General features: G+C 43.9%; 1 protein-coding gene and 1 long non-coding RNA gene across 2 annotated transcripts; both read left to right on the top strand.

Annotated features, from left to right (window-relative positions):
• Nucleotides 1-591: 591 nt before the first annotated feature.
• On the top strand, nucleotides 592-6,896 carry LOC135376618 (uncharacterized). Its single transcript, XM_064609131.1, has 4 exons — nucleotides 592-725; nucleotides 2,907-3,122; nucleotides 3,187-6,708; nucleotides 6,766-6,896. Coding segments are annotated over exons 2-4 (3,546 nt in total). The 5' UTR covers nucleotides 592-725; nucleotides 2,907-3,121; the 3' UTR covers nucleotides 6,789-6,896.
• A 7,552-nt stretch (nucleotides 6,897-14,448) lies between these two features.
• Nucleotides 14,449-17,067, top strand: LOC135376615 (uncharacterized). The gene is made up of 3 exons (XR_010417772.1): nucleotides 14,449-14,670; nucleotides 15,162-15,218; nucleotides 16,989-17,067. It is a non-coding gene; the product is annotated as an uncharacterized LOC135376615 (long non-coding RNA).
• Nucleotides 17,068-27,771: the final 10,704 nt, after the last annotated feature.

Here is a 27,771-nt window from a genome sequence, read left to right as displayed (position 1 = left end):
GGGGGGCACACTGTTTTATCACTTTAACAGCAGCAGATCACAAATTTTTAATTTTTGATGACTCGCACAAAGTAATGAGCTGCTGGAAACGACAAAAATAAATACAAAATACAAAAAATCGTTGCTGTTGGTGTTTAACACGGCGAGATTTGATGTTTCTTATAAGAAAAATACGACGCGCAGCAGTTGCTTATTCTTGCGTGAAGTTTGCAATCAATGATGATGGAATGATATTTTATCTTATTTGAATCATTAGTGACTCCCCTATTTAGTGAATGGTAGTGTGGTTATGAAAACTGGTTTGTTTAAAAATGATAAGAGCAGGGTGTAGCGAATGCTGTTCTCCTTTTACACTCTGTAATATTTCTTGTGAAATATTTATATGCAAGCAAACTAAAGTACAAAGAAATGAATCCTATTCTGTATTATAACTGCTGCACGCTGTTCTTGGATGTATAGGCAACGTACATTCCTGAGATGCAGTGTTTCTTTTTTGCTTTGGGACGGTCGACTGGCGATATCGTATTACATCCGGCGCGAAGGCCTATTGTTTCGCATTGGCATATGCGTGTTCCCCGTTTTGACGATGGCTGGATAATTATTGACGTGAGGAATAATATGAATTTATGTGGCTGTGAATAGACCTCGGGTTTTTGCTAGTTGTGAGGCGTTAAAAATATGTGAGTGTGCGTGCGCGTTTGTGCAGCTGGGACCCCACTTGACAAGTAAGTTCAATGTGTTTGACTTCAGTGATATTGCCGATATTGCCGTATATTATGCCGACTGTGATTTTTTTTTTTTTTTTGAAAAATAAGGTTTATCGCATTTTCAATAGAGTAGACCGCGCTGCACATGATATATGCTTTCTCCAAGCAGCGTGCTTTATATTCTTATCGAATCGCTCACGCCTGTATAACAAATTCAGAAAGCAGATGTGAATGGGTGTGTTCCTCAGGTTGTGTGTTTGCCACACAAGCTTAATTTTTGCGAATATTGTATTATTCTATTTAATAATTTTCTGGTGGTAGAAAATGTGTTTTGTCATGCTTGACACTTTGCTATTCGAGCAGAAGTGCGTGTAATTTCTTATTTTTCACTGTCGCTCGCTGTGCGTGTGTGTTGTGTGTGTGTGTGTGTGTGCAACTGTGACCCCACTTAACCAGTTAGTACATTGTGTATGCCTTTTCGTGTGACTCGAGTGATAAATTTATGTGGTATTGCATGAAATGTTGGTTTAAAAATAAGGGTTGTTGCACTTGTATAGCAGTGGCTTCTTATTGCAATTTTCGCCCGTAAAAACAAAAAAAAATCAGCGTCTATCGTATTATGCTGCGCGAGTAGAAGTGATTTTCCCAATTCGATTTGTGTACCCTTGTCCTGTGCTTTCTTTACACAGGGACAACGCGACTGTGTATGTAGCATTATGCAATAATTACCTGATAGCAGAAATGGGTGCCTTTTTCTTCGTTTATTAGCATGTGCTTCGTTTTTTCTTTTTTTGCAGTTATAGCTATTCAAGCAAAAGTACGTGTAATTTTTCATGGCTCTTTTTTTCTTTTACTGCTAAAGCAGAAGAAAATCACTTGGTAAAGCTGAATAGTGTTCTATCACGGAAAGTGGGTTTGTTTTGTTTTTTGTTTGTTTGTTTGTTAGATTTTGTTGGGTGCTCGATGAAGTAAGCAGTGCTTAATCTTGCAGTTATGGGTATTTGAGCAGAAATGTTGGTGTCTGAGCCAGGAGTAGAAATTCCAATAAAGCACCTCTCCTTGTGCATTCCTGAGCTGCTGTGTGCGCGCGCGTGTCTGCTTTTTTCCTGGTTTGTGACGTCATCATGGCATGTTGGGGCTTGTTTAGCAGTGTTGCAATTTTACCCGCCGCTATTATCTTGTTGTTGTTATCTTGTGTTAGCCGCGTAGCGATGTCCGGTGACTCAGCGATTATTCCTGAGGTCTTAAGCCTTTTCCCTGCTCACCTAAAGAAATTTGTGTATCCCTGTCCTGTGCTTTCTTTGCGACAATGCGTCTGTGTATGTGGCACTATCTGATAGCAGAAATGGGTGCCTTTTTCTCCGTTTATTAGCATGTGCTTCGGTTTCTTTTTTTTTTTTCTTTTTTTTGCAGTTATAGTTATTCAAGCAAAAGTACGTGTAATTTTTCATGGCTCTTTTTTTCTTTCACTGCTAAAGCAGAAGAAAATCACTTGGTAAAGCTGAATAGTGTTCTATCACGGAAAGTGGGTTTGTTTGTTAGATTTTGTTGGGTGCTCGATGAAGTAAGCAGTACTTAATCTTGCAGTTATGGGTATTTGAGCAGAAATGTTGGTGTCTGAGCCAGGAGTAGAAATTCCAATAAAACACCTCTCCTTGTGCATTCCTGAGCTGCTGTGTGCGCGCGCGTGTGTGCTTTTTTCTTGGTTTGTGACGTCATCATGGCATGTTGGGACTTGTTTAGCAGTGTTACGATTTTACCCGCCGCTAGTATCTTGTTGTTATCTTGTGCTAGCCGCGTAGCGATGTGTGGTGACCTGAGGTCTTAAGCCTGTTCCCTTAAGTGAATTTGTGTACCCTTGTCCTGTGGTTTCTTTACGCAGGGACAATGCGACTGTATGTAGCATTATGCAATAATTATCTGATAGGAGAAATGGGTGTTTTGTCAGTTGACTGTAGTTAGCTTTAATTTTTGAAGTCATAGCTATTTTGCTATTCGAGCAGAAATGCTGGTATCTGAGGGTTTAACGCTGAGGGTAGAAATTCCTGTGTGAGATGAATCTGCATTTCACTGTAATTTGTTTCATTTAAGTAATATTATTGAAATTCCGCAGCCAAAAAGGGGTGGTTGTGTGCATGCTCATGGAAGCGACTTGCATGTCGGAATGACATGTGATGAGAGCGCGAACTTTGCGCTCAGGTGCGGCAATGGTGTAGGCGGACGGAGCATTACGTGAAGCCAAGGGCAAGCTGCGACCTTGAACATGCAGAGCAAGTTATTTTTAGGCTATGATGACTCCTCGCACCCCTGCATGTTGGGGCATGCAGCGAGGTCGCCGCTATATAAGTGGGGAGGATGTGTAAAGAGGCAGTAGTCTTCGCATCGCTTCGGGAGTGTGCGGAGCTCGCTTCAAAAGTAAGTATTTTTCATCCACGCTCTGTGGCGCACGTTTTCTTAGTGTTGCTTCTTTTTTTTTCAGTGCCTAGATGCGTGTTCTGCTTTTTTGATCCTCATGATATTGGTGATGATGAGCCATTGGAAGAGAATTCACCATCTTCTCCAGACATTTCACCTGGCACATTGCATGCTCACGTCGAGCGATCACATCCCTATGTGGACATTTCCTTCCTGCCTTTCTTTCAAACTGATAGCGCATTTCGAGGTACCGTCAAAGCGTTTGTGCTATTGGCATCTGTTCACGATCAGGGAGTAGAGGACTTGCGACAATATTTAATGAACCACCTCCACAATATAATTGCTATTTTGCGAGCGCAAAGAATACCCTTTAGATTTTGCATTTGTTCTGACGTTCTAATGATGAAAGAAAATCGAGGGGATGTAACCGCACACATAGCTCATTTTATGGCGCTTGCTCGCGAAGTCCACAGCGATGGAGCTATCGTAAATACTTTGATGGATGTGATTCAGGAGTCCACCGGGCGCATTGAAAATTACCAGCGCGAGGGTAGTGGGTTTGTATCCACTGACGTGCAAAAAGTTCAATTGTGTATTTCCGCTGTGAAAACTAAAAAGTTTGGATGCGAGGGGGTACTTCCCACAAATTTGGCTAAACGCAGGAACGTGTTAACGAATATCCATTTACCAGCACACAAGGAGGGTGAATGTTTCAAATACAATACACTAGCTCTCCTGCATCCAGAGGAAAGGAATTCGTGGAAAAAATGTGAAAACTATGCAACAGAGTACTGGTGGCCTAGTCACTTCCCTGTATCCTTCTCTGACCTGGACGAGTTCGAAGAGAAAAATAGGATATCTGTGTACGTGTACGCGTACGTCGATCAGGGAGTGCACGTGTCACGACCCCCAAAACTGGAAAGCGAAAAGAAAATTCACTTATTGGAGGTTGACGAGCATTTTTTCGGAATTAGGTCCCTCGAGCGTTTGCTGACGAGAAAGAACACGCGTTTCGTATGTGAACGTTGCACTCGCTCTTTTAATGAGGAAAAGAGCATGGCGAAACATCGACGCCTTTGCGCGGACGTGAACGAAATCCTATTAGAATTTTGTGAACCCGGAGAAAATTTTGTAGAATTTACTAAAATACAGTACATGCAGCAGTACAACTACGTCGTTGCGTTGGACACGGAGAGCGTACTCGCACCCAGTGGTGTTGGCATGCAACGTCACATTACCTCTAGCTTCTGTGCTGTGCTTGTGCGCACCCACGACTCAAAGGTGATGCGCATCAGGACGCACCATGGGGAAGATGCTGCGAGGCAGTGTGTGAGAGCATTGATGGAAATGCGGGATGAGATGATCGCCCTGAACGCTTGCCCCGCCGCAATGGTGCTGAATGATGAGCAATGCGCTGAGCACAGAGCTGCTACCCACTGTGCGTACTGTAAACAGGAGTTTACCGAAGATCTACCCCGTGTCCGGCATCACGACCATTCAAAGCATTGTAGTGCGGGCGAGACAAATTATATCGCGACATTGTGTAACCCCTGTAACGTCGCGTGCACGACGAGGGAAAAATTGCCGATCATGGTACACAATTTGTCCTATGATTTGGCCGGGCTGCTGCGGGAATTTCACATTCTTGGGTGGAAGCGACCTCCCTTCATTGTGGCCAGCTCCATGGAAAAAATTCGTTCGTTCGAAATTGGCACCTTCCTGTTTAGAGATACCATGCAATATCTAAATTCGTCGCTGGGGGAGCTCGTGGAAACCGTCAAATCCATGGGTGGTGCAGAGGCATTCCAATGTTTGAAGCAGGCATTTGGAAACGACTACGAAATTTTACTTCGTAAAGGTGTATTCCCGTACAGCCATGTCAGTTCTTTTGCAGTGTATGATGAATTGGCCTTGCCAGAAAAATCCTCCTTTCGAAACGATCTCACGGGGGAGGATATAAGTGAGGAGGACTACCAGTATGCGTTGCTCGTATTTGAACATTTTGGATGCTCAAATTTGAGAGATTATAATGCACTGTACTTGAAAACGGATGCCCTACTACATGCGGACGTGATGCAGCACTTCCGACGTCTGTGCTACAGCGCGCGTGGATTGGAATTGCTTCATTGTGTTTCTCTGGCATCCTATTCGTGGCAATGCGCTCTAAATTACACGCAGGCAAAATTGGAGTTAATCATCGATGAGGATATGTACAGAACCATCGAATCGGGCGTTAGAGGCGGGCTCTGTCAAGCGAGCAGGCGTCATTTGCGGGCTAACAACCCTCTGTGTAGTGGCTATGATCCCGATAAAGAGGAGGTGTACATATCATACATAGATTGCAACAATCTTTACGGATTCAGTATGATAAAGCACCTCCCCGTTGGTGATTTCGAATGGGTCGAGGATTTTAGCTCCGTGGATTTTATGCGTCACCCCACTGATTCAGACGTTGGCTACGTGTATGTATGTGACTTGGAGTATCCAAAATCTATCCACGCACTGACACGGTACTTTCCCCTGGCTCCTGAGAAGGCAGTCGTCCCAAAGGAATGGCTCTCGCCATTCCAGCAAGGGCTTCTCGAAGAATTAATGTATCAGCCCGCTAACAGCAAAAAGCTGTTGCTCACGTGCAAGGACAAGGTCGAGTATGTCGTTCATTACGCGTTGCTCGCACTCTATTGTAGATTGGGCATGAGGGTGACAAAAATTCACAGAATTCTAAAATTTCGCCAGGCGCCATTCCTGCGTCCCTACATCGAGGACAATGTTGCCAGACGTGTTGCCTCGGGCACGACATTCGAAAAAAACTTCTACAAACTCTCAAATAATGCAGTCTTTGGGAGAACACTTCTAAATAAATTTAACATGCGTGATATTCGAGTAGCCTTCGATGAGGAGACGGCGAGTCGCCTCGGGAGTCGGGCGGAATGCGTGAGGATGGAAATTTTGTCCCCGGATTGTGTCATGTACGAAATGCGCAAAAGAAAAGTGCGATGCGATTTCCCGCTCCAGATTGGGTTTACGATTTTGGAACTGAGTAAATTAACCATGTACTCATTCTACTATGAAACCTTGCTGAGTAAGCTCACTTGTCCGGTGATTACCTGTTACTTTGACACGGATTCTCTGATCCTCGGCCTGTTCTGCAAGGACTACGAAGATCAGTTACGAGCGATTGCCGACGACCACTTAGATTTGTCTTCCTTCGATCGGGATCATCCACTGTACAGTGAAAAGAATCGTGGAAGGCTTGGGGCATTCAAAAGCGAAACTGGTAGTGTACCTATTGAGGAAGTAGTCTGTTTGAAAGCTAAAATGTACTCCATCAAATTAGCTGGAGGAAGGCAAATTGCAAGAGCTAAAGGGGTCAAAAAGAATATTGTACGCAAGCACCTCCTCCATGAGACGTACTGCAATACCTTGTTCAATCACATGAGCGTATCGAACGAACAAGTATCAATCGTTGGAAAGAAGCAGTGTATGTACACCATCAGAAATGTCAAAAGAAGTCTGATGGCATACGACGACAAGAGATACCTGTGCAATGACATCGACTCCTATCCTTATGGAAGCTATGAATATGGTAAGTTTAAGTGAGTGATATAACTAGTGAAGCTCATAATGTTCTTTTTTGCTTCAGAAGATGTGCAGGAAGAGAATTAATGCTTCTGTCACATGCTGTTCTCTCCTGCGGTTTGCCTCTGGGTCATGGACAGAGAGGGATGAGTGCCTGGGTGATCCATATAGTACCTATGTGAAAAACACCATGGATGCGAGGCGAAAATGTCCAGTGTGCTGGAAGTGCTCCAGAGAGAGCTGCAATCTCTCTGAGAATACCATGATGTGTCTAATAAATGTTGAAAACTATTTCCCGTGTTTTTCTATGTCCGTACTGTTCCAAAGCGTTGTCCTGGCTTAACTAGAAAGCGTCCCAGGACCAATAAGCAATTTGGAAGGAATTGTGAGCTGGCCTAGAAATGAATGGGATTGACCCACGAACGGTTGTCTATGTTGCAGCTGGAATTATGAAGCAATATACAGTTGAAAGCGTGTGACCGAGTAACTAGAGAGTGGAAATGACAAATGAGTCTATCGACTCATTGTATGACATGCATGTATGACATGTATGACATGACCGAGCATGTATGACAGGAAGCCAACAAGCCAATCACTAGGTTTTAGAAATGGATGGAAGTGACCACCCCTGGACCAATGGACTGGTGAGCGATTTGGAAGCCTATGAGCCGACTAGAATTGAATAGAATAGATCATTTTGGTGTCTACGAGCGAGTGAGCAGATGTTGTGGCAATTAATGGTAGCCAATCACATAGAAATTTGATGAATGAAGGGGTGGAGCTGTGACCAACCAACCAGAGGACTTAGAAGTGGCTTGACCTGGATTAGAATTGGCTGGTGGATTAGAAATTCCTAGAAATGGATTAGAAAAAAGAGCGATTTGGAAGCCTATGAGCCAACTTAGAATTGAATAGAATAGATAATTTTGGTGTCTATGAGTGAGTGAACAAATGCGGCAATGAAGGGTAGCCAATCACATAGAAATTGAATGGATCACCATGAAGTGGTGGAGCCTGGATTAGACCTGGCTTCACCTGGATTAGAAATGGGTGGTGGATTAGAAATTCCTAGAACTGGATTAGAAAAAGGATGTCGTTGTGGGGCTCGAATCTATACTACTAAAATCATGGGATAATATGGTGCCCAGTTGAACCCTAAATGGTCGATTTTCAAGGAAGTTAGAAATGCACTTGAGAAGGCGACCCCTAATGCCGAAGGAATATAAATCTTGTAGAATGCCGTAACGCCAAGCAGTGTCATAGGCCTTCTCTAAATAAAAAAATACAGACAAACAGTGCTGCCTTCTTACGAAAGCTTCGCGGATAATTGTTTCCAAGCGAACGAGGTGATCTGTTGTGGAGTGCCCCGCTCGGAAGCCACACTGAAGTCGACATGTTAAATTATCCTCTTCCAGGATATGCATCAGACGGTTACCAACCATTCGTTCAAACGTCTTGCCAATACAACTTGTAAGGGCAATAGGCCTGTAACTTGAAGGGTTCCTTACCCGGTTTCAAAAGGGGAATTATGGTGGCAACTTTCCATCGTACAGGTAGCACTCCTTGTGCCCAAACCTGGTTGAAGAATTTCAGCAAGCATGATTTGGACACCTCAGACAGGTGGTCAAGCATCGGATATGTGATCCGGTCAGGACCTGGAGCAGTTGCTTTTGCATACAGTAAGGATCGAGACAGTTCTAACATGGTGAAAGGCTGATTATATGCGTAAGCATCACCCCCACGCAGTGGGATTATTTGTTTTTCAGCCATTTGTTTAACTTTAAGGAATTCACTACTATAGTGGATACGCTTTGGAAGTGATGCCCGAGTGCATTAGCCTGTTCTTCCAGGTTGTCACACACTTTTCCATTTACTTGTAAAAGAGGGACAGACCGACTAATATGTTCGCCTCTAATTTTGCGAAGCCTGTCCCAGACCATTTTAGATAGGGTATTACGAGATAGAGAATATACGAAGGTTTGCCAAGAAGATCGTTTAGCTTCCTTGCGGGTCTATCTGGCCTTCGCCCTTGCTTTTTTGAAGAGTAAGAGATTTTCTGATGTAGGGAATCTCCGAAATCTACCCCACGCAGAAACAACACTGCATTATTCCACTCTCGCAGATCAGGGTAGCAGTGGGCAGATTCCGACTGCAGCAGTCAGCGGTGACCACATGTACGGGGAAAGGACGAGCAGCGGCAGAGTTTCTGCACAAGTTTTGTGTCAGTAAATAATGCGGATTGCAAGCGCTGGTGTGTGCGTCGGTTTCCTGTTCTCTAATGTTCTCCTGATGCTGCATATCGCTCATGTCGCTCAAAAACCGACTGCGACCATCGACTAAGTTTTCCTTGTAAACTTTAAACACTGTGAGACACATTATTATATCGTATTAAGCAGTACAACGTGGTATAAGTGAACGCACACCAAACGATATACGGTACATCAGTGATCTGCAAACGCAAAGAAAGCTACAAGAAAGATTGCACGCATGCCCTATGCATGTCCTGCTTGAGACGTAATTACGACGTTCACATTTTCCAAAACGCTCTACCGGGATGTACAGTGGGTATCCGAGGAATATCTGGACCTACGGGACGTTCGGGATCTATCCCGGATATCCCCTGTACATTCGTGGTTTACTGGGATGTGGGGATGCACTTTACTGACATTTTCAAGCTGTCAGCTGTCTGGCGGCGTTGTAATGCCACTTAATGTCTGTTTTCTGTGCTGGGGTATAGCAGCAGTGTAGCAGCAGTGTAGGTTTCAATTTAATGCGCAATTATGGAGTGTGGCGGGGTACGTACGGGGGCGTTGGGGGTGTACATGTTGGGTCAAGTGACTGTTTTCTCCTTGGGGAGATGCTAGGTTAGCATATCAAGTGTGTGGCTGTTGAGCAATTTTATTCGAAAATTGTTTTGGCTCATCGTTTTTGCTTCTTTTACGCATTGCGTAATTCCATTTGAGTTGCATCAACTTCTTTCTATTTAAAACCCTGGCGAGGCTGTGCTACCAGCCCACCGTGCACGTGCACTTATAATAGATGCATTGCATTCAAAATAACTGAAGCTTTTTTTGGTTCAAAACTATTTATTTGATACATGGGTGTACTGTCTGGGCCACACAGTCTGGGACAATGAGATTGCAACGTTGTAGATGTGCATCCTCGGTTGCTGGGTTGCTTGTCGAAGAGAAAGGTACGGAGCCATCTTTTTCTTCTGTTCGGTGTTCGGAAGTTCGGAAGCTCGCTCGGAAAGGTGGTGCTGGGTGCGCATTGGGTGTCTGTTTCGCGCAATTCATCACGGCAATTCATTCGTTGTCACTTTCGTCGTGCACATTGTTCGTCGCATTTGTAGTCACATTAGGCCAAGGGAATATATCTGTTCAACGAGTTGAAGCCGCTTTGGGTATCTGCTTCGCGCAAGCCTTTCTTGCAATTCCTTGGTTGTCACATTCCTACTGCCACGTCGTCAATTTCATTCTTAGAGGGATTCATAGGTCCGAATCAGGTGCGACATCCTCTTCGACATTCTTTGTCACACCTGGAGGCACATTATCGAGGGAAGCATGAGAACGATATTCCTCTGTCCGGTTCCACGAGGTGCACCGCTGGTGTATCGCTTTCGCATTGGGTATCTGTTTCGCGCAATCCTTTCTGTCAATTCCTTGGTTGTCACATTCCTACTGCCACATCGTCAGTTTCATTCTTACAGGGACTCATAGGTCCGAATCAGGTGCGAAATCCTCTACGACGTTCTTTGTCGCATTTGTAGACACATTATCGAGGGAAGCATGAGAACGATATTCCTCTGTCCGGTTCCACGGGGTGCACCGCTGATGTATCGCTTTCGCATTGGGTATCTGTTTCGCGCAATCATTTCTGGCAGTTCCTTGGTTGTCACTGTAGTCACTGTGGTCTGAAACAGGCGCGACATCCTGTTCGACATTCTTTGTCACATTTGTAGACACATTATCCAGGGAGGCATGAGAACGATATTGCTCTGCTCTGTTCTGTTCCATGAGGTGTACAGTAGTTGTATCGCTTTCGTTGTGTCGTTTCGCTATTTCATCCTTAAAGACTCACAGGTCCCAAATAGGTGCGACATCTTCTTTGTCATTCTTTTTTCTTCTTCTTTCTTTGTCGCATTTGTAGTCACATTATGGACGGCAGTACGATCTTTTCCACGAGGTGTACTGCTGTTGTATCTTTGTCGCGCAATCATTTCCGACTATCCCTTCGTTGTCTCATTCGTATCACCGCATTCTTAAAGAGTCACATGTCCGAAATGGGTACAATTCTTCGCAATTTCCTTTGTCACAGTCGTAGTCGTGTCGTGCGTTTTCCGAAGGACTCCTAGTTCTTTTCTTCTTGTTTTCTTTACGTGGATATCAGTTCCGATGAGACCTGCATGCACTCGCTTCAACTTCTTTGTCGTGTAATCTGTTGTCGTGTTAACGTAGTTGAGCCATACCAGTCTTCATATCTCAATGATGTTGCATTCTTTGACTTTGACGCAGGCTACTTCTTCTGCCCGATGACCCGATTTGCCTGCGCATAACATCTTTTTAACTTTTGCGCAGGCATAACGGGTCGGACATTTCCGTTTTGAACCCCGACTTGAACTGACCAAGGCACAGCTTTGATTGCCTAGGCCAGAACACGTCGGTGGTTGCGCGATGACTCCGGATTTCTTGATTTTCGATTTCATTTGCTTTGATTTCCTTTGCTCCTTGTCCTTTGCGTTTTGTCTTCAAATTTCTCTCTTTTGCTTTTTACGCAGCTGTGATTGGCGCTCAGAGCCTCGTTGGCCGGACTCGCTGTGGCTGTCGAGCCCGTTACCAGCTCCCACCACGGGGAGGTGAGGTTGAGCGCCAACAGTTATTGGGAGCCAATGAATCCGAAGCCATTGGGGTCCAGGGGCAGGCAGGGGTCAAAGTCAGGTCAAGACGTGGAACACTGAAGTCCTAGAGGCAGTGAACGGAGCGCAAGAGGATCTCAATGACGTCCTTCGGCATTGGGGTAGCCGGATCAGACTCCTCGATCGCAGTAACGATCATGACTATGAGATCGATGGTGTCGGCTTCCCTGATGTGTCTATGGTAGTTCGTGGCGGGGAACCGGACAAAGTCCATGCCCTCATCGAGAAGACGTGGACATTCTTGGCCTAGAATACCGTGGAGAAAATCGACGCACGCCGAGAGAAAGCCTGGTACCTTGTAGAAAGCCCTGACGTTCGCTTTCAGCTGATCAAAGGCACCAGGATGGTGAAGAACTACCTCACGGTAGTGTAAGGACATCAGACCCTGCACCCAGTCAGGAGTTGGTCTCCTCCAGCGAGCAAGGAAGGATTGCCGCATGTCATAAGTCCTACCGAGGATGGTTCGCAGAAAGAGACTCATGGCGTCAGATAGAGAAACGGAGGCCGAGACGAGCAGAAGAGGTAACTAAGCCGTTAAATTATAATCAATATAATTCACCTCATTGTCTTTGGTGATTCACCTCATTGAAACTACGGTTTCACCAAAGACAATGACTTGAATCTTAAAGCTATTTTAAAGCCACCTGCCAAGGGCACATTTAAGCAGGCAGAAGAAGCTGTTTTATTAATTTAGTTTGAACTGAACGGAGTGATGTGGTGATTTTGTATGTGTTATGGCGAATTCGGGTGGTCATTTCGTAGGAGCCACATTTTTTTCGTTGGCCAGATCCCAAGTAGTCGACGTCAGGCCGCTCCGCCCTCATATCAGCGATGTCAGCGGATAAGGTATTTAATCAGTGATACGCTGCCAGAGATAAACAGTAATATTATATCATAGTTAATCCTACTGATATGATATCATTGATAAGATTATTACGTAAACAATAATGACAGCAATGTAATTACAAACTAGGAATCGAACTTCGGTCGTTTTAGGTGTCAGCCGAGCACTTCGACCCAGTAGACCATGGGCTCGGCATGTTTGGGAGAATGGTTAATCAGAATAGAATTGTGGCTGGTAGACGTTGTTTGATTTTGTTTTGTGCCAGATGGCGCCACGGAGTTGTTAGATTTCGTCGTCAAGGGCTGGCACCACTTCTATGAAATATTAAATTTACCGCAGCAGCATTGGCTCGTTTGCTGTTCAACAGATGCGACTACCTGCACGAGTAATTTAAATATCGCGCCCTTTAGGTTTTCGTGTCATGTTCAATAGATGTGCTACTTATACAACATTTTAAATTTCCCTTCTTTTGTGACATGTTTAAACAGATGGCGAATTCACTTTTGCCTCAAGAGACGACGCTATGAAGAATTTTAAATTTCCCGCAAGTAGTCTTCCCTCTTGCTAAAGACTCGCCACGATAATCTCGTTTCAGAACAAAAAAAAAATAAAAATAAAAAATGACGAACCATTTCTATGCCACTTTACTGTCAAGCAGCTCGAGAGATGTGTTTCTGAGTAACACAATGATGGAAGTACAGAATGGATCTCGCTCAGTCAGTGGAATTATATCGCAACTGTCAGGTTGCTCTGGCCGAGGTGAATATCCTATTGCAATTAACAATATCATAGGTACTGCTAATGGTATATCAGAGTGTAGCCTCACGGATACTGTAAGCATGACAGGACAAGCAAAATTTCTTGATAGATCTGATAGACAAAACAGATAGATCACAGATGTCTCAAGTATATAGTCATCTCAAAGCATGAGCAAAGCATAGTGATACTCTGATTTAAAAAAAAAAAAAACAGTTGAGTTTCGATGACAATTGGATTTGTTACTCTACTTCGCTTTGGTTATGCAAAGTAACGCACGTACTCTAAGGCAATAACAAACAAGTCTTCCTCTACGGACAAATATTTCTTCAATTGACGTTACGTGACACAGTCAACACAGCATCGAATCGACATTATAATTATGTCGATCCACATACCGTGTGAGGACGACGATGAGGCAATGCTGATTTTGAGTTGGTGATATCCAAAGCGAACAGAAAGTCCAACAGTTCGCTGGATGCGAGGTTTGAGCGACGCAAGGATCAAATCCCGCACCATTCTTACGTTTCCGATCACTACGATATTTCATTCTGAGACACTTAGTTTCATGTAATATACAGGGTGTTCAAAATTAAGCTTTCACTAGCACTTTATAAATAGGCGAAGAAAAGAAAACTGGTGCTATTTTTTCTGTTCCTTGAGTAAGAATCAGGTGCTACATAATTAGCAGCACCTGTTTCCTACTCAAGGAACAGAAAAAATAGCACCAGTTTTCTTTGGTTCGCCTATTTATAAAGTGCTAGTGAAAGCTTAATTTGGAACACCCTGTATTTAAAGGTTTCCCCCTACATTACGCTTCTCTCCATTGAATATCAGATACGTCACCAACAATTGTATCCACCTGAAAAGATAGTTACGTTATTTCAACCTGCGGCACCCATTTGTCTTGCCTATGCTTTCTATGTGTTGGTGGTGGAATCCGTGACTTCCATTTTCTCAATACTTGCTATTTTATTGTTTCGTGCTGTGCTCGACTGAACATGTAGGTGCAGTATGCTATCGTGCATTTTATTGATCGAAATGAAATCGAAGTCGTGTCGTCTTCCTGGCTGTCGGGAGACGTATGCAGGTGGCATGACCCACCCATAAAGTGGAAGGACTGATTCGAAAAGCCTGCCCCCCCCCCCCCCAGGAAGCCAATACGAACTCGAAGTTCGCGTTAATGGACCATTGAGTATGTATATTAACAGACACACATAATCGTTTTAAACGTTAAACGTTTTATTTATTAATATAGCTGCACGCATGTGCCAATGGCTCACTGGCCTGTATTCTTACCTCACAATGGTGCAAGCAAAAGCTGCCACCTTCTCAATACACATCCGAGTAAAATGCTTCGAATGAGCTGCACCTGAAGCGACCTCGTTGTCCCATAGTCATGGACAGCAGCGAAGATGAGCTCCCACCAGTTGTGGACACCTTTCTGCGAAAAGGTATGTTTTACATTCTCTCTGCGCGGCATTCTTGTACCCGAAAGCTAGGTTAGCTTGCCTAGCCTAGAAAGCTTGGTTTCGAAAAACCACATATTTCTGCTACCAAAGGTGTACCACATGAAACGCACTAGTTACGAATTCAGGAGCACCTGCCAATAGTAGAGGTAACAAACAAGGGGCTGCTGGTGGAAGCTAGTCAGTCACGTTTATTTAATGAAAAACAGTCTGGGGGTAGATAAACCTCTGGCTACAAAGACTTGCAATATGCAGATTATGTGTCCATCAGCAGTACGCGTCCATCACTGAGTGTGACACAGCAAGGATCGCAAAGGAGTTGTATGTATAAAGTGCTAACGCAGACTAAAACGATTGTAGTCATCTAGGGGCACTTCTTATTCAAGGAAGCCTGTGCATTGAAGCAGTGAACTTCTTCCTACGCACTAGCTTGCAGTCCAATATGTAATGTGAAGTTTGCCTTCCCGTGATCACAGCTGCTGCCGCGCAGGTCACTGCGTCGCAAGCTCAAGGACTTGCGTTGCAACAGCGTGGTAAGCACAACGATTTACGTATATTGTTCGTATGTAGAGAATGATTTATCCTACGTTTTAACAATTATTATAAAAACAACAAACTGGCACCTCATTGATATGTCCGATTGGGCTCTCTCCGAACTTTTTCTCCGGAGAGTATGTGTATCTTGTATACGAACACAGCTGCCCTGTATAGTTGCTAACCCGGTATAAGAGAAGTATAGTCATGGAATCAGCAATCTCCCCTGTCATGCTTTTAAATGGTGCACACCACAGTAGTGACACACCTTCCATTGCGTCTCATATGAGTCCAAATTTACCTGCCGTCGTTGACCTGCAGCAGACGTAGTATAAGAGTATCTCATCGTGGCTGATCAGAGCAGCGAACATATAGGGGTGGGACAGGCGACGAAAACAACTTGCGTGAGATTTCAATAGCAATTATGTGTTCACTAACTAGGAAAGCTGCATGTAGGCTAATCCAACCGAAGCCACCTATGTGAATCAGCCTAGGTGTAGCTCGTCCCCTTGATCTTTCCATGAGAAACAAAAACAAAATTGTACATTTTCTTGGGGGTGTGCATATAGGCTATAATTTTTATGAGAATTTTGTTTCCTTAATCATTCGGAGTGCATCGAAGATGGCCTAAAGATGAAAAAATGTCGTTCGTTTCATGCGCCTTTTGACATGATGTTTCTGTGGCTCTTTTGTCTCGAGTTAGAGGGGAAGGGTTGATGTAGCTTTCGGAAGGGCATATGGAAGGGTAAAAAAATATATGACGTGATGAAAGCTCACAAGCAGAGCACCTGCTGGGCTGCGGTTTACGGTCACTTTTCGAACAGTTAGGCCATTCTCACAAAAGCTTGATTTTTTTAGGCTGACTGCAGCACAACAATGAATAATAAAATTGTTAGAGCGAAAATCAGACATCGCGCCTCCCAACTCTCAACTGGTGAATGGTTCCGATAACCAACATCACCTTTTCGGAATTGAATTGCAACATTAGCAGGCCAAAATGGGGTTTCTTTTAGAGCTTACATCGTGACAATAGCAAATTTGTAACGTGTTCCCTACCACTGTGAGTACATCCACCTAAAAGGTGGAAATTTGTTATTCATGTCTCTTCATGCTGTGCGTAATGAATTGCAAAGTGTCAATGACAACTCTCCAAGAACTTCCACATGCTCCGTATGGCACTGTGGCAGCAAACTCACCTGCTCACAAGTCTAGTGCCTCTGCAGAGCAAAGTTTCAGACACACAGGAATTCATTTCCCAGCGATGTGGAAGAAGTGAATAACTTTGAAAGGCTACTCACTGTTGAGAACGAAAAGCAGTTGGTAAGTAGAGGCAGGGTGCTTTGATTTGATGAGTGAGTCAAGGTGACAAGTACAAGTGGTGAGGTGTAGGCTTGTTTTTACAGGAGTTTATTATGCTGTGTGGATAACGTTACATGTCTGAATGTCCATGTGGTATATGCCATAGGTGCAGGCCAACTGGTGTACAAACTCCACAATGTGAAAATCCTGGATCCGGACACATCTAGAGAGAGAGGGGGGAACTTTGACCTGTCCTTTTTGTTTTGTCCCGACTAAGGCTTTTCGCCATTATCGATACGCCCATTGGTGTTGCCGTGCACTGTTCATCAAAAGAAATACGGTGCCCAGGGCACGGTATTCAGTCGAGCGAATTATGAAATTGCCAGGAAAGTCTGTATCATCTGGCTGTTCAGAGGCTGCGCACATACTGATGTATTTTTTGTTGCTAACATGAGCATTACTTTTTGCAGTTACAGGAACTCACACTGCTTGAAGGCCACTCAGTGAAATGTGCAGTCCGAAGGATATTGGCCCACAGACGAGCTAGCCCAGCTACACAGTTGGAAACAGGGAAAGGTAACAGAAACGGAAACGGATATCGCGCAGTTAGAGTACCTGAAACTGAGACGGAAACGACAATAATTTACGGTAATAATTCGGGTACCGCAAGACTCAAATTTTTGCAATTTTTCACTGTATCACGCAGGTAAATTTATGAAATAAGCCTCAATGAAGCAAATTAAAATTAACTGAACAACTAAAACTAAAATGAACTATCAGACTGGAGCATATAAGTAACTAGTATACAGTAAATAGTCCTTATACGCTGATGGTGACTTGGAAGTTGCAAGCGTGAGTAACATTCCTGGAAACCATGTTCATATTAGCTGTTCACAGAAATCACGTACGTACATGTTTATTTTGAATAAACGCTGTCTCTTGTATGCAACTATTCATGTACCCCTGATGTCCTCGAAATACACTTCAGAACGTAGAGGGATTAAGTTTTGTCACGATATCGATGTTCTTTTTTTAGTGAAAAAAACAAAAACAAAACAAAACAGAAATAATGAAAACAAAGAGGGGGCTGGAGGTCGGGCGGTACCGAAGGTAGGAAAGTAGGAAAGGGAAACTCAGGTTCCTTGCGCTCACTTTCACAGACATCCTTTTGTGCAACTGTATTCTATTTAAGTGTAGAGAGCATAGGTTGCACACCGTACATGTGCTGGAGGTAACCAACTTTCCACATGGCGCTGTAGTTTAGCATGCTTTGGGTGCTACATCTTCTACATCATATGTGTATTTTTTTCATTTCAGCCTTTCCCTGTAAGTATGCCTGCTTGTCACATTTCACCTACACACGCAGTTATTTTTTTAGTGTGTTCATTAACACGTGCATCATATGATGATAATGATCATGATGATTCAGGTTTTTATGGCGCACAGACAACTAAGGTCATAGTCCTCCAAAACTGTGGTGAAATTATGACTAATTAAATATGTGCGTGAACAATGATAGGGATGTGATCAGTTAAACTTCTATGCGATGTTCAGTAAAAACTTCTTGACAAATACATAAAATAGCTATACAAAATTACACGAGATTGACTATCCCGGTGTCTTTCAAGAAGTTAAAAATGCTGTTAAAAGGGACGACAGCCTCATCACCCAGCAGAAGGGCTGGGTGAAGAGGTAAATAGTGTGTATAAAACTGTCTAAAGTGATGTCTACGATGGGCCTCATGGTGCGGACATGAAATGAGTAAATGTATAACGGAGAGAAGTTCACCACAGTGCTCGCCCTGAGGTGGCTCCTCTCCACGAAGTAAAAACCCATGAGTGATGAATGTACGTCCTATGCGTAACCTTGTTAATATGACACTTTGAAAACGATTTTCTGGACGCTCTCCATGATGTTGAATGTTCGGTTTATTCAAATGAAGCTTGTTATGCGTTTGGCTGTTCCAGAAATTTTGCCAGTTTACATGAATTGACTGCTTTAGTGAAGATACAATATCATGTAAGGGTAATTCAGAGGGGGTTATATCATTTGAAGCGGCAGCTGCAGCAGCCTGGTCTGCTAATTCATTGCCCTGTATGCCAACCTGGCTGGGTAGGCAGCATAAGATTACAGAACATCCTTTCTTGTTTATCGTGTGGGCTATGTATTGTGCTCGCAGCACAAGAAAATTCTTCTGCTTGTGTATGCTACAGATAGCATTAAGGGAACTCAGGGAATCCGTGTACACAACTGCTGATTTTATGCAGCCTTGAAGAATGTAGTTCAGTGCAAGGATAATAGCATAAATTTCTGCTGTAAAGCTGGATGCAATGTTTTTTTATACGGTGTGATCTTGTGCATGTTCCAGAGACCATGGCACACGTTACCCCTGCACTAGACCCATACTTACTTTGGCCCATCGGTGTACACCTCATCGTGATTCCCAAAGCTTTGTTTCAAATATTCAAACTCTTGTTGCAGTATAGGCATCGCAGTGTTATGTTTGCTGTATTTCATAAGTGTAGTGTCAGATCTCACAGGTGGTTCCCAGGGTGGGATCCTCTTACTACGTTGTGCAACCAGATACTTGCAATAAGAGAAATTGTGAGACTCACTCTCATTTGCAAGACGCATACAGAATGGTGGAACAACTGAGCGTTTGTTAGTGAAGAACTGTTCAAACCGTGTGCTTGTAACACACGGCAGTGCAGGGTGTTGAGGATGACGTCTTATTCTTAACGTGTAAGATGCCCCAAGATAAAATCTACGTCTAGTCAAAGAGTATTCATGAGTTTCAACATACAAACTTTCAACTGGTGAGGTTCTAAAAGCACCAGTTATCAGCCGAAGTCCTTGATGATGTACAGGATCCAGTATTTTTAAAACAGATGGACGAGCTGAACCATACACAATACTCCCATAGTCTAGTTTCGAACGCACTGTCGAAATATAGACTTTATGCAACGTCTCTCGATCTGCACCCCAGGACTTGTGTGAAAGAATTTTAAGAACATTATTCGATTTGATACATTTGATTTTTCAGTTTTTAAGATGCGACAAAAATGTGAGCTTTTTGTCAAATATAACACCGAGGAATTTGTGCTCGCTTCTTACAAGAATGCCATGGCCATTCAGTTTCAGAGATGGTTGAGGGAAAACACCTCTAACTCTTGAGAAAGGAACACATACAGTTTTCTCTGGTGAGAACTTAAAACCATTTCCAGTAGACCATTTCACCAACTTATTTATAGCCAGCTGCATCTGTCGCTCACATATTGTCAGGTTGGTAGAGGAATAAGAGATTTGGATATCATCTACGTAGAGAGAGTATGTTATAGATGGTGGCATTACACTGGCTACGTAGTTGATTTTTACGAGGAATAAGATGACACTGAGTACGGATCCTGGGGGACGCCGTTCTCTTTTACAAAATCATGGGATAATATGGTGCCCAGTTGAACCCTAAATGGTCGATTTTCAAGGAAGTTAGAAATGCACTTGAGAAGGCGACCCCTAATGCCGAAGGAATATAAATCTTGTAGAATGCCGTAACGCCAAGCAGTGTCATAGGCCTTCTCTAAATAAAAAAATACAGACAAACAGTGCTGCCTTCTTACGAAAGCTTCGCGGATAATTGTTTCCAAGCGAACGAGGTGATCTGTTGTGGAGTGCCCCGCTCGGAAGCCACACTGAAGTCGACATGTTAAATTATCCTCTTCCAGGATATGCATCAGACGGTTACCAACCATTCGTTCAAACGTCTTGCCAATACAACTTGTAAGGGCAATAGGCCTGTAACTTGAAGGGTTCCTTACCCGGTTTCAAAAGGGGAATTATGGTGGCAACTTTCCATCGTACAGGTAGCACTCCTTGTGCCCAAACATGGTTGAAGAATTTCAGCAAGCATGATTTGGACACCTCAGACAGGTGGTCAAGCATCGGATATGTGATCTGGTCAGGACCTGGAGCAGTTGCTTTTGCATACAGTAAGGATCGAGACAGTTCTAACATGGTGAAAGGCTGATTATATGCGTAAGCATCACCCCCACGCAGTGGGATTATTTGTTTTTCAGCCATTTGTTTAACTTTAAGGAATTCACTACTATAGTGGATACGCTTTGGAAGTGATGCCCGAGTGCATTAGCCTGTTCTTCCAGGTTGTCACACACTTTTCCATTTACTTGTAAAAGAGGGACAGACCGACTAATATGTTCGCCTCTAATTTTGCGAAGCCTGTCCCAGACCATTTTAGATAGGGTATTACGAGATAGAGAATATACGAAGGTTTGCCAAGAAGATCGTTTAGCTTCCTTGCGGGTCTATCTGGCCTTCGCCCTTGCTTTTTTGAAGAGTAAGAGATTTTCTGATGTAGGGAATCTCCGAAATCTACCCCACGCAGAAACAACACTGCATTATTCCACTCTCGCAGATCAGGGTAGCAGTGGGCAGATTCCGACTGCAGCAGTCAGCGGTGACCACATGTACGGGGAAAGGACGAGCAGCGGCAGAGTTTCTGCACAAGTTTTGTGTCAGTAAATAATGCGGATTGCAAGCGCTGGTGTGTGCGTCGGTTTCCTGTTCTCTAATGTTCTCCTGATGCTGCATATCGCTCATGTCGCTCAAAAACCGACTGCGACCATCGACTAAGTTTTCCTTGTAAACTTTAAACACTGTGAGACACATTATTATATCGTATTAAGCAGTACAACGTGGTATAAGTGAACGCACACCAAACGATATACGGTACATCAGTGATCTGCAAACGCAAAGAAAGCTACAAGAAAGATTGCACGCATGCCCTATGCATGTCCTGCTTGAGACGTAATTACGACGTTCACATTTTCCAAAACGCTCTACCGGGATGTACAGTGGGTATCCGAGGAATATCTGGACCTACGGGACGTTCGGGATCTATCCCGGATATCCCCTGTACATTCGTGGTTTACTGGGATGTGGGGATGCACTTTACTGACATTTTCAAGCTGTCAGCTGTCTGGCGGCGTTGTAATGCCACTTAATGTCTGTTTTCTGTGCTGGGGTATAGCAGCAGTGTAGCAGCAGTGTAGGTTTCAATTTAATGCGCAATTATGGAGTGTGGCGGGGTACGTACGGGGGCGTTGGGGGTGTACATGTTGGGTCAAGTGACTGTTTTCTCCTTGGGGAGATGCTAGGTTAGCATATCAAGTGTGTGGCTGTTGAGCAATTTTATTCGAAAATTGTTTTGGCTCATCGTTTTTGCTTCTTTTACGCATTGCGTAATTCCATTTGAGTTGCATCAACTTCTTTCTATTTAAAACCCTGGCGAGGCTGTGCTACCAGCCCACCGTGCACGTGCACTTATAATAGATGCATTGCATTCAAAATAACTGAAGCTTTTTTTGGTTCAAAACTATTTATTTGATACATGGGTGTACTGTCTGGGCCACACAGTCTGGGACAATGAGATTGCAACGTTGTAGATGTGCATCCTCGGTTGCTGGGTTGCTTGTCGAAGAGAAAGGTACGGAGCCATCTTTTTCTTCTGTTCGGTGTTCGGAAGTTCGGAAGCTCGCTCGGAAAGGTGGTGCTGGGTGCGCATTGGGTGTCTGTTTCGCGCAATTCATCACGGCAATTCATTCGTTGTCACTTTCGTCGTGCACATTGTTCGTCGCATTTGTAGTCACATTAGGCCAAGGGAATATATCTGTTCAACGAGTTGAAGCCGCTTTGGGTATCTGCTTCGCGCAAGCCTTTCTTGCAATTCCTTGGTTGTCACATTCCTACTGCCACGTCGTCAATTTCATTCTTAGAGGGATTCATAGGTCCGAATCAGGTGCGACATCCTCTTCGACATTCTTTGTCACACCTGGAGGCACATTATCGAGGGAAGCATGAGAACGATATTCCTCTGTCCGGTTCCACGAGGTGCACCGCTGGTGTATCGCTTTCGCATTGGGTATCTGTTTCGCGCAATCCTTTCTGTCAATTCCTTGGTTGTCACATTCCTACTGCCACATCGTCAGTTTCATTCTTACAGGGACTCATAGGTCCGAATCAGGTGCGAAATCCTCTACGACGTTCTTTGTCGCATTTGTAGACACATTATCGAGGGAAGCATGAGAACGATATTCCTCTGTCCGGTTCCACGGGGTGCACCGCTGATGTATCGCTTTCGCATTGGGTATCTGTTTCGCGCAATCATTTCTGGCAGTTCCTTGGTTGTCACTGTAGTCACTGTGGTCTGAAACAGGCGCGACATCCTGTTCGACATTCTTTGTCACATTTGTAGACACATTATCCAGGGAGGCATGAGAACGATATTGCTCTGCTCTGTTCTGTTCCATGAGGTGTACAGTAGTTGTATCGCTTTCGTTGTGTCGTTTCGCTATTTCATCCTTAAAGACTCACAGGTCCCAAATAGGTGCGACATCTTCTTTGTCATTCTTTTTTCTTCTTCTTTCTTTGTCGCATTTGTAGTCACATTATGGACGGCAGTACGATCTTTTCCACGAGGTGTACTGCTGTTGTATCTTTGTCGCGCAATCATTTCCGACTATCCCTTCGTTGTCTCATTCGTATCACCGCATTCTTAAAGAGTCACATGTCCGAAATGGGTACAATTCTTCGCAATTTCCTTTGTCACAGTCGTAGTCGTGTCGTGCGTTTTCCGAAGGACTCCTAGTTCTTTTCTTCTTGTTTTCTTTACGTGGATATCAGTTCCGATGAGACCTGCATGCACTCGCTTCAACTTCTTTGTCGTGTAATCTGTTGTCGTGTTAACGTAGTTGAGCCATACCAGTCTTCATATCTCAATGATGTTGCATTCTTTGACTTTGACGCAGGCTACTTCTTCTGCCCGATGACCCGATTTGCCTGCGCATAACATCTTTTTAACTTTTGCGCAGGCATAACGGGTCGGACATTTCCGTTTTGAACCCCGACTTGAACTGACCAAGGCACAGCTTTGATTGCCTAGGCCAGAACACGTCGGTGGTTGCGCGATGACTCCGGATTTCTTGATTTTCGATTTCATTTGCTTTGATTTCCTTTGCTCCTTGTCCTTTGCGTTTTGTCTTCAAATTTCTCTCTTTTGCTTTTTACGCAGCTGTGATTGGCGCTCAGAGCCTCGTTGGCCGGACTCGCTGTGGCTGTCGAGCCCGTTACCAGCTCCCACCACGGGGAGGTGAGGTTGAGCGCCAACAGTTATTGGGAGCCAATGAATCCGAAGCCATTGGGGTCCAGGGGCAGGCAGGGGTCAAAGTCAGGTCAAGACGTGGAACACTGAAGTCCTAGAGGCAGTGAACGGAGCGCAAGAGGATCTCAATGACGTCCTTCGGCATTGGGGTAGCCGGATCAGACTCCTCGATCGCAGTAACGATCATGACTATGAGATCGATGGTGTCGGCTTCCCTGATGTGTCTATGGTAGTTCGTGGCGGGGAACCGGACAAAGTCCATGCCCTCATCGAGAAGACGTGGACATTCTTGGCCTAGAATACCGTGGAGAAAATCGACGCACGCCGAGAGAAAGCCTGGTACCTTGTAGAAAGCCCTGACGTTCGCTTTCAGCTGATCAAAGGCACCAGGATGGTGAAGAACTACCTCACGGTAGTGTAAGGACATCAGACCCTGCACCCAGTCAGGAGTTGGTCTCCTCCAGCGAGCAAGGAAGGATTGCCGCATGTCATAAGTCCTACCGAGGATGGTTCGCAGAAAGAGACTCATGGCGTCAGATAGAGAAACGGAGGCCGAGACGAGCAGAAGAGGTAACTAAGCCGTTAAATTATAATCAATATAATTCACCTCATTGTCTTTGGTGATTCACCTCATTGAAACTACGGTTTCACCAAAGACAATGACTTGAATCTTAAAGCTATTTTAAAGCCACCTGCCAAGGGCACATTTAAGCAGGCAGAAGAAGCTGTTTTATTAATTTAGTTTGAACTGAACGGAGTGATGTGGTGATTTTGTATGTGTTATGGCGAATTCGGGTGGTCATTTCGTAGGAGCCACATTTTTTTCGTTGGCCAGATCCCAAGTAGTCGACGTCAGGCCGCTCCGCCCTCATATCAGCGATGTCAGCGGATAAGGTATTTAATCAGTGATACGCTGCCAGAGATAAACAGTAATATTATATCATAGTTAATCCTACTGATATGATATCATTGATAAGATTATTACGTAAACAATAATGACAGCAATGTAATTACAAACTAGGAATCGAACTTCGGTCGTTTTAGGTGTCAGCCGAGCACTTCGACCCAGTAGACCATGGGCTCGGCATGTTTGGGAGAATGGTTAATCAGAATAGAATTGTGGCTGGTAGACGTTGTTTGATTTTGTTTTGTGCCAGATGGCGCCACGGAGTTGTTAGATTTCGTCGTCAAGGGCTGGCACCACTTCTATGAAATATTAAATTTACCGCAGCAGCATTGGCTCGTTTGCTGTTCAACAGATGCGACTACCTGCACGAGTAATTTAAATATCGCGCCCTTTAGGTTTTCGTGTCATGTTCAATAGATGTGCTACTTATACAACATTTTAAATTTCCCTTCTTTTGTGACATGTTTAAACAGATGGCGAATTCACTTTTGCCTCAAGAGACGACGCTATGAAGAATTTTAAATTTCCCGCAAGTAGTCTTCCCTCTTGCTAAAGACTCGCCACGATAATCTCGTTTCAGAACAAAAAAAAAATAAAAATAAAAAATGACGAACCATTTCTATGCCACTTTACTGTCAAGCAGCTCGAGAGATGTGTTTCTGAGTAACACAATGATGGAAGTACAGAATGGATCTCGCTCAGTCAGTGGAATTATATCGCAACTGTCAGGTTGCTCTGGCCGAGGTGAATATCCTATTGCAATTAACAATATCATAGGTACTGCTAATGGTATATCAGAGTGTAGCCTCACGGATACTGTAAGCATGACAGGACAAGCAAAATTTCTTGATAGATCTGATAGACAAAACAGATAGATCACAGATGTCTCAAGTATATAGTCATCTCAAAGCATGAGCAAAGCATAGTGATACTCTGATTTAAAAAAAAAAAAAAACAGTTGAGTTTCGATGACAATTGGATTTGTTACTCTACTTCGCTTTGGTTATGCAAAGTAACGCACGTACTCTAAGGCAATAACAAACAAGTCTTCCTCTACGGACAAATATTTCTTCAATTGACGTTACGTGACACAGTCAACACAGCATCGAATCGACATTATAATTATGTCGATCCACATACCGTGTGAGGACGACGATGAGGCAATGCTGATTTTGAGTTGGTGATATCCAAAGCGAACAGAAAGTCCAACAGTTCGCTGGATGCGAGGTTTGAGCGACGCAAGGATCAAATCCCGCACCATTCTTACGTTTCCGATCACTACGATATTTCATTCTGAGACACTTAGTTTCATGTAATATACAGGGTGTTCAAAATTAAGCTTTCACTAGCACTTTATAAATAGGCGAAGAAAAGAAAACTGGTGCTATTTTTTCTGTTCCTTGAGTAAGAATCAGGTGCTACATAATTAGCAGCACCTGTTTCCTACTCAAGGAACAGAAAAAATAGCACCAGTTTTCTTTGGTTCGCCTATTTATAAAGTGCTAGTGAAAGCTTAATTTGGAACACCCTGTATTTAAAGGTTTCCCCCTACATTACGCTTCTCTCCATTGAATATCAGATACGTCACCAACAATTGTATCCACCTGAAAAGATAGTTACGTTATTTCAACCTGCGGCACCCATTTGTCTTGCCTATGCTTTCTATGTGTTGGTGGTGGAATCCGTGACTTCCATTTTCTCAATACTTGCTATTTTATTGTTTCGTGCTGTGCTCGACTGAACATGTAGGTGCAGTATGCTATCGTGCATTTTATTGATCGAAATGAAATCGAAGTCGTGTCGTCTTCCTGGCTGTCGGGAGACGTATGCAGGTGGCATGACCCACCCATAAAGTGGAAGGACTGATTCGAAAAGCCTGCCCCCCCCCCCCCCCCCAGGAAGCCAATACGAACTCGAAGTTCGCGTTAATGGACCATTGAGTATGTATATTAACAGACACACATAATCGTTTTAAACGTTAAACGTTTTATTTATTAATATAGCTGCACGCATGTGCCAATGGCTCACTGGCCTGTATTCTTACCTCACAATGGTGCAAGCAAAAGCTGCCACCTTCTCAATACACATCCGAGTAAAATGCTTCGAATGAGCTGCACCTGAAGCGACCTCGTTCTCCCATAGTCATGGACAGCAGCGAAGATGAGCTCCCACCAGTTGTGGACACCTTTCTGCGAAAAGGTATGTTTTACATTCTCTCTGCGCGGCATTCTTGTACCCGAAAGCTAGGTTAGCTTGCCTAGCCTAGAAAGCTTGGTTTCGAAAAACCACATATTTCTGCTACCAAAGGTGTACCACATGAAACGCACTAGTTACGAATTCAGGAGCACCTGCCAATAGTAGAGGTAACAAACAAGGGGCTGCTGGTGGAAGCTAGTCAGTCACGTTTATTTAATGAAAAACAGTCTGGGGGTAGATAAACCTCTGGCTACAAAGACTTGCAATATGCAGATTATGTGTCCATCAGCAGTACGCGTCCATCACTGAGTGTGAGACAGCAAGGATCGCAAAGGAGTTGTATGTATAAAGTGCTAACGCAGACTAAAACGATTGTAGTCATCTAGGGGCACTTCTTATTCAAGGAAGCCTGTGCATTGAAGCAGTGAACTTCTTCCTACGCACTAGCTTGCAGTCCAATATGTAATGTGAAGTTTGCCTTCCCGTGATCACAGCTGCTGCCGCGCAGGTCACTGCGTCGCAAGCTCAAGGACTTGCGTTGCAACAGCGTGGTAAGCACAACGATTTACGTATATTGTTCGTATGTAGAGAATGATTTATCCTACGTTTTAACAATTATTATAAAAACAACAAACTGGCACCTCATTGATATGTCCGATTGGGCTCTCTCCGAACTTTTTCTCCGGAGAGTATGTTTATCTTGTATACGAACACAGCTGCCCTGTATAGTTGCTAACCCGGTATAAGAGAAGTATAGTTATGGAATCAGCAATCTCCCCTGTCATGCTTTTAAATGGTGCACACCACAGTAGTGACACACCTTCCATTGCGTCTCATATGAGTCCAAATTTACCTGCCGTCGTTGACCTGCAGCAGACGTAGTATAAGAGTATCTCATCGTGGCTGATCAGAGCAGCGAACATATAGGGGTGGGACAGGCGACGAAAACAACTTGCGTGAGATTTCAATAGCAATT

The sequence above is a fragment of the Ornithodoros turicata genome, unplaced genomic scaffold (genome assembly GCF_037126465.1).
Source record: "Ornithodoros turicata isolate Travis unplaced genomic scaffold, ASM3712646v1 ctg00001178.1, whole genome shotgun sequence".
NCBI lineage: Eukaryota > Metazoa > Arthropoda > Arachnida > Ixodida > Argasidae > Ornithodoros > Ornithodoros turicata.
This window is presented reverse-complemented; position numbering and strand designations above follow the sequence as displayed.